Below are 7,010 nucleotides of genomic sequence, written 5' to 3'. Positions count from 1 at the left end.
ATTGAATCTTTTCACAATATTCAAATTTTCTGAGATACTGAATTTTGGGATTTTCCTTAGTTGTCAGTTATAATCATCAAAATTAAAAGAAATAAACATTTGAAATATATCAGTCTGTGTGTAATGAATAAATATAATATACAATTTTTACTTTTTGAATGGAATTAGTGAAATAAGTCAATTTTTTGATGATATTCTAATTATATGACCAGCACCGGTATACAGTATATATATATATATTTTTATATTTTTATTTTTGTGTTTGTGTTTGTGTGTGTGTGTGTGTGTGTGTGTGTGTTGGGGGGTTTTTAATAGCACGTGTTTTTAATAGTCATTTTCCTATTTGGTCGACTCCATTTCATTTCAGATCAGTCTGCCCAATCGCTTCACGAACACACCGTTAGTGGGTTAACTGTAGTGAGATGCCATGGCCAAAAACAGGAAGTGAACATTTAGTTCTTATGAAGGTGCCACCACAGACAGCAATACAGCGACCAGTAGAGAGGCTAGTCGAGTGCTGGGCCTTTGAGATGAAACCACGTTAATAGAGTCTAAAAAATACTACCAGACCTAATTACAGGCTCCCTCGAGAGTGAACTGAGGTGAAGCACCACTTGTGTACATTTTAAAGATTTTGAGTTAGTTATGAAAGAGGAAAACTTGATAATACGAGTTCAGATGAATGGTGTGTGAAGTGTCTGTTAAAGAGCAGCTGTAGATCATTTTCTGGCTGAACAGACCTGATGCTGGAGTGAAAGTTGCATGAGGAATAAAGACAGGACTTGAAATTGCTTTTGTGCTGAGTTTATTGCTATACATCACCATACATTTTTATCACAGGAACATATTCATAAAAAGAGATTTCCTCTTAAGTGTTGTGGCTAAATATTTCAACCTCACAGAAAGCAAGTATCATCTACAGATCTCTTTGATCTATAAACAGCATGGTGTGAGGTCTCAACATGTTTCCATTCTGCATCTTCACTAGTGCAGGTTTACTGTGATACAGCAGGAAGGAGATAGCAACGCATGCAAATCACATCAAATACAAGAATATTGTCTTGAACTTTTATATTTTTAAATTAACCTAACATTCAGCATTAAAACATTAACTATAATAACGTGCATTGTGGAGATGATGTAAAGTGCATGATGTGATTGCATATTAAATGCAGCGGCACAAATGCTGTGCATGTGAATGTGGTGAAATATATCCAGTCATACAAAGATCAGCTCATTCTCACATTCTCTACCACAATGACGATGGAGACTCTGCTGCTGATGTTCCTCCTTACACACGCTGCAGGTACGAAACACACTCAATTCTGCTGTTTTCTCTGACTGTATATTGTGTATATACTGTATTATTATAATGTTTTTTTTTTTTTACATTTTTTCATCAACTTTGCATAGACCTAGCAGTGTTAATGTTTAATGGTCTAATGTCTCTTTTATCTGCTGTAACGGATGACTGAGTTATCATCTGGAACCGAACAGGCAATAATATGTCAAGAATTAGATATTTTATCTAATGAGGCATGAGGCTCTGTTTTGGTTATTTCATCACTGGATGATTCATTAGTGTATATATTCTGTGCAGCCCAATAGACCACAGACAAAGGATTTCAACAGTTTGGTCTGTTTCTGTCAGTTGTTTTAAATGGCATAATGCCAGTGATTCATTCATGATTTATCCATTCTTTTTAGTCGGTTCTGTTGGGTTCACGAAATGAACGGTGAATCAGTTGGAGCGGATCCTTGGTTAGTAAAACAGTATCTGGAAGTTTTAACAAAGGACAAGCAGCACAGGATCTACAAATAATTTAATGAATGATTGAAGGATTTTTAATGACTTTTAGTCATGGAATGCTTCGGCACAGATACCATTCTTCGTATTATCGTGAACTGATGCAGTAGTATACCATGGATGGCAGTATGCTTATGTAAATGATCTCATATGAGCTTATGCATATAGTGAAATTAGGTGTTGTAAGTCTATCCATATGTGGTTATTTTGTTGAGATGCATATATGTTCAGCAGACTGAAGTATTTTGCACAGGTTCTGGTGCATGTAAGGTTTATAGATTTTATGATATTTGCATTTTGTCCATATGCACACTTTTAGAATGAAGTGTTATACATGAAGCTGTGGTCAGGAATTAATTACAAAATGAAATGTTTATTGATGCTTATGTTGTGTGTTAATTCTTTCTTGATGATTAATTTCTCTCTAATGTGTAAACAAGGTCTCTGTAGTCAAAAGATTGCTCCATTTGGTTTTTTTCTCCATTCATTTCAGTTCAATTCAATTCAGTTTGTTTATTATGAATAACCCCTTGAAATGTACCATCCCGTTTTCAAGGGGTCCCAACATACAGTGTAAGACAATCACAACGAAATATCAACAAACAACAACATAAATGCAAATATCAATACATAATCAAACAAACACATTAAAACACAACACACATTAGCAAAAGTACAGAACCAATTTGACAAAATGGCCAATAAATACCCAACAAAACACAAAAATCAGTGGATAGAACTGTATATAAACATCACATAGAAACAAATAAAATCTAATGATGTGATGGATCTAATATCTACAAGTAAATTAGTATGGCGTATGGAGTTATAAACTTTTTGCTTGTATTTATTTTTTATTTTTTTTTGGTGGGTGGGGGGTTGGTACCTAACTGGGTAAATTACAGAAAAAGATACTAAATATTGTTAGTAACTAAAATGAATGCATTTAAATATAAATCAAAGCCAATGAATATGTCTTCTTATTTGCAAAGATGGCAATTATAATGCGTTATACATTATAAAGTGATGAGTTAAAAAGAAAATCCCAAAAAAATCTATAAAGTCTATTACAAACCATATTAAGTGGAGCAAGATCATATTTTGAAGCAGTTTGATAAAAAAACATCAAAATAATTTAAGCTAGAAATTTTGTTGTGAAGCTAGTTTCTTATGTTATTATATTATTATTATTCCAAAGTTAACTTTGCGCAAAACATGATTAATATGTGGTTTAAAGGAAAGTTCAGAATCAAGTCATACACCAATATATTTAATAGTGTCAACTTTATGCAAAGGAACATTTTTTACATGATACAGCACACAAACCAGCTTTGGATTTAAGTTTCTGTCATAAACCAAAACTCATAATATAGGACTGGTTTATTATCCAAAAAAACTATCTTACAAAATATTAAAATCACTTAATAATTTTGTAATGAATGTAATGAATTTGTAAAAAACAAAAACAAAAAAAAAAAATGGATTTGTATAAATATATGTCAGTGTAATAAGTTGAGATTTAGATACATATATGTCAGTGTCATCAGTTGGACATGACTATTTTTATTGATCCTTGGGGCACACCTCTTTGTTGGATCAATATTTGTTGTTTGTTAAAATTGTGGACAACACATTGTTTTCTATTATGCACATATGAATTTACATTTTTCTTTCACAGGAACTCAAGACATCCATACAGTCAGTAAAATATCTGTACAAAAACAACAAAAGATCACAATACCATGTTTATATGATCAAAAATATGTCAGTTTCCCAAAATACATGAGTCGTGGAGGTGTCTGGATCTTCAGTCAGCACGTATCACACAACAGAATGTCTGTTGAAGATAATCAAGCAGAAAATGTGTTTACGGCGACACTGAGCGAAGCTGAAGTGAGTGACTCTGGCACGTACTGGTGTGCTGTGACCGTGTCTGGATCTGATCCTCACGTGTATCTTGACCTGCAGGTTACAGAAGGTATCACTGATTCTGAGCAGATTTATAAACCCATCCAGCTGCTACCTTCTTATATTCCAGAATTTGTAAATGACTTTGTCTCTGACCTTTTCTCTCAAATGTCTAGCTGAAGCCAGGCTCCGCGTCTCCAGTCAGACTGTGTCAGGTTATGAGGGAGGTAACGTCACGATCCTCTGTCACGGCGCTTCACACTGGTGTACGATCAGGGGAGCTTGTGTTGGGAGAGATGGAGGATCTCTAGAGAGAACTGCAGTGTCTGATGATGGTGGTGATGTTCTGAGAGTGACGCTGTGGCAGCTGCAGAAAGAGGACAGTGGATGGTACTACTGCTCTAATGAGAATTCACAGATGCCTGTTAATGTTACTGTGATGGAGGCCCTAGATATTACACAGTTTACAACTAACCCCTCTTATAGCACCACACCACTCGGTGAAGACAGGTAAGTGATCGAGCTCATTTAATCAGAGCACTCGTGAGCGGCGGACTGACCTCATCTGATCAAGCTTTCATTGGCTCTTATTGCAAGACTTGACTTCAGGCGGTTCCTGTGGCTGCTGCTTCTGGGAGCGATGCTGCCCATTACAGTCTGTGGAGCTGTGATGCTGATCAAAGCAAGGAACAAGAGAAGTGAGTGATTCCATGATGTGATTAGTAAGACAGCGCAATGACAGTGTATGTGCAATATTACATGCGTGTGTGTGTCCGCAGAAAAAAGAGCTGAAATCTCAAATCTTCATGATGACATGAACATACAACAACTGCCAAAAGTAGGTGAAACACAGAGTTCACATCCACCATACTGTCAGCTTTTGATCACAATCCATCATAGTATTAATATTATTTTCATAGAAAAATGGGAAAAACAATGAGGTTGCATGTGAAAATCTCTATGGATTCACGACTGGAAATAAACCAATCACTCAGGTACTTTTTATCATATCTGTATCATTTATAAACTTGCACTATAAACTGTTATTGTTGTTATTCATTTATTTATATGCTCTTTATATATATATATATAGGGAAATGGAAAAAACAATGAGGTTGCATGTGAAGATCTCTATGAAACCATGACTGGAAATAAACAAATCACTCAGGTACTTTTTATCACATCTGTAGCATTCATAAACTTGCACTATAAACTGTTGTCATCATTATTAAATGTATTCATATACTCATTTTATTTTTTTTAGGGAAATTGGAAAAACAATGAGGTTGCGTGTGAAAATCTCTATGGATTCACGACTGGAAATAAACCAATCACTCAGGTACTTTTTATCACATCTGTAGCATTCATAAACTTGCACTATAAACTGTTATTGTTGTTATTCATTTATTTATATGCTCTTTATATATATATAGGGAAATGGAAAAAACAATGAGGTTGCATGTGAAGATCTCTATGAAACCATGACTGGAAATAAACAAAACACTCAGGTACTTTTTATCACATTTGGAGCTTTCACACACTTGCTCTATAAACTGTTGTCATCATTATTAAATGTATTCATATACTCATTTTTTTTTTTTTAGGGAAATTGGAAAAACAATGAGGTTTCATGTGAAGATCTCTATGAAACCATGACTGGAAATAAACAAAACACTCAGGTACTTTTAGTTAATCATTAATTAATCTCTCTTACAATGCATTACCATGGGTTCATGTCAGTCTAACTGTATTTTTGTCTTGTTTTGTCTGTGTTCTTGTGTTAGTTGACTGCAACAGATGATAAAAACATATATGGTCACAAAAGTGAAAAAATGAACAGATAGACAGGCTTAGGGTTTCTGTGTAATTGTTTTTCCTTGATGTCAATGAGAGTGATCCATTTTTTTTTTACATTTTTTTTTTAAATCAGTTGTGTGTAACTCAAGTAAATAAATAGTGTTACTTTTATTTAGTCTGTCCACTCTTTGTTTATATATATATACATATACACACACAGTATATATTATATTATATTATATTATATTATATTATATTATATTATATTATATTATATTATATTATATTAATGCATTTTTTTTTTTTTTGAGTGAAATACTGATTAACCTCAGATGCTTTTCTTGAAGTTGTTTCTCATGTGGGGTCATGATCATGTCTACAAGTTTGAACCCTGAGGTGTGTGGAACATGTGTACAAAATTTATATTACCATTGTGATGGTAATTTCATTCCAATTTTAGTTCCCCAAAGCGTTTTTTCACTCTAAAGAACCTTTTGTGTAATGGAAAGATTACATACAGTAGATGTGAAAGTGTATTCATGGAACCATCGATGCCAGTAAAAAGCTTTTTTTTTTTTAAGAGTATAGTGTTGTTAGAGCCATGCTGTATAGTTTGAGCTTTGGGAAAGCACATTTAAACAACTGTAAGAAATCTAGAGAACAAAAAAGAAATCTTAAAATAATAAAAAATACAGTTCATGATAGTTACATTTTGTGAAAACAAAAGTTGTTTTGTAATATATAAGTATATGAGTATATATGAATATATCAGAATGTTTACTGTCATACCTGATTTTCTTTTTTTCTTTTTTTTCTCCAAATTTTATCAAATCCAATTAGAGACCTTGAACATAATGATTGTACCCAGAATTTGTAAAAAAATTAATAAAAATGTATTGTGTTTTACATTCAAAAATACAAAATAGATAGCATGCATACAGACATGAGCAAATAGTGACAGAAGTTTTATTTTTATCTGAAGTGTTTCTTTGACATGTAACCCACTCTTTCTGTCTGGCCTGTTCATTTCTCCGTCTCAGTCTGTGCTCGAGCTCTAGAGTCATCCAGTAACAGAGATCTGAGGGTCTGTGGGTGTACACATAGTGCTTATTTCTTGTTTTTTTATGATTTACTGGAAAGACTTTGTAGAGGAGAAGCCATCGGTCGGTTTGTCTCTGTCAGTGTTAATGCTGTTTTCATTGTTGTTTCGGAGCGAGTCTGTCACATTGGTTTCACCTGACTTAAACAAAAATTAAATAAATGAGCAGTTTTGTCACACCATCCACAAATACTATTGCAAAACCATGGCACTGTGTGTGGGAGGGTGAGTCATGCCAGAGCGCCAGAAAAACAGGAACTGGAGATGAGAAAAGAGCAGATTTCACATGTGTTCCCACCAAACTAGGGATATGCCGGTATCAAATTTTCCTGTTGCGATTAATTGATAATGCTTTTGTCACGGTATACGGTATTATCACGGTATTGAAATTTAGTTTAA

At 33.9% G+C, this 7,010-nt stretch overlaps 1 protein-coding gene across 2 annotated transcripts; it reads left to right on the top strand.

Annotated features, from left to right (window-relative positions):
- The first annotated feature begins 1,229 nt into the window (after positions 1-1,229).
- On the top strand, positions 1,230-5,724 carry LOC109089693. Of its 2 annotated transcripts, XM_042752438.1 has the most exons (11): positions 1,230-1,306; positions 3,486-3,785; positions 3,892-4,225; positions 4,313-4,413; positions 4,495-4,553; positions 4,636-4,710; positions 4,809-4,883; positions 4,980-5,054; positions 5,149-5,223; positions 5,320-5,394; positions 5,500-5,724. In XM_042752438.1, the coding sequence occupies exons 1-11, from the start codon at positions 1,258-1,260 to the stop codon at positions 5,557-5,559; spliced, it is 1,278 nt and encodes a 425-aa protein (XP_042608372.1). In that variant the 5' UTR covers positions 1,230-1,257; the 3' UTR covers positions 5,560-5,724. The 2 variants fall into 2 exon arrangements, with proteins under 2 accessions (XP_042608372.1, XP_042608373.1); XM_042752439.1 differs by lacking the exon at positions 4,980-5,054.
- Positions 5,725-7,010: the final 1,286 nt, after the last annotated feature.

The sequence above is a fragment of the Cyprinus carpio genome, chromosome B24 (genome assembly GCF_018340385.1).
Source record: "Cyprinus carpio isolate SPL01 chromosome B24, ASM1834038v1, whole genome shotgun sequence".
Taxonomy (NCBI): domain Eukaryota; kingdom Metazoa; phylum Chordata; class Actinopteri; order Cypriniformes; family Cyprinidae; genus Cyprinus; species Cyprinus carpio.
This window is presented reverse-complemented; position numbering and strand designations above follow the sequence as displayed.

Coding starts and splice junctions, on each gene's coding strand:
- LOC109089693 (XM_042752438.1), top strand. CDS start 1,258: ATGACGATGGAGACTCTGCTGCTGATGTTCCTCCTTACACACGCTGCA. Junction 4,884..4,979: donor GAAATAAACAAATCACTCAG/GTACTTTTTATC, acceptor TATTTTTTTTAG/GGAAATTGGAAAAACAATGA. Junction 5,224..5,319: donor GAAATAAACAAAACACTCAG/GTACTTTTTATC, acceptor TTTTTTTTTTAG/GGAAATTGGAAAAACAATGA.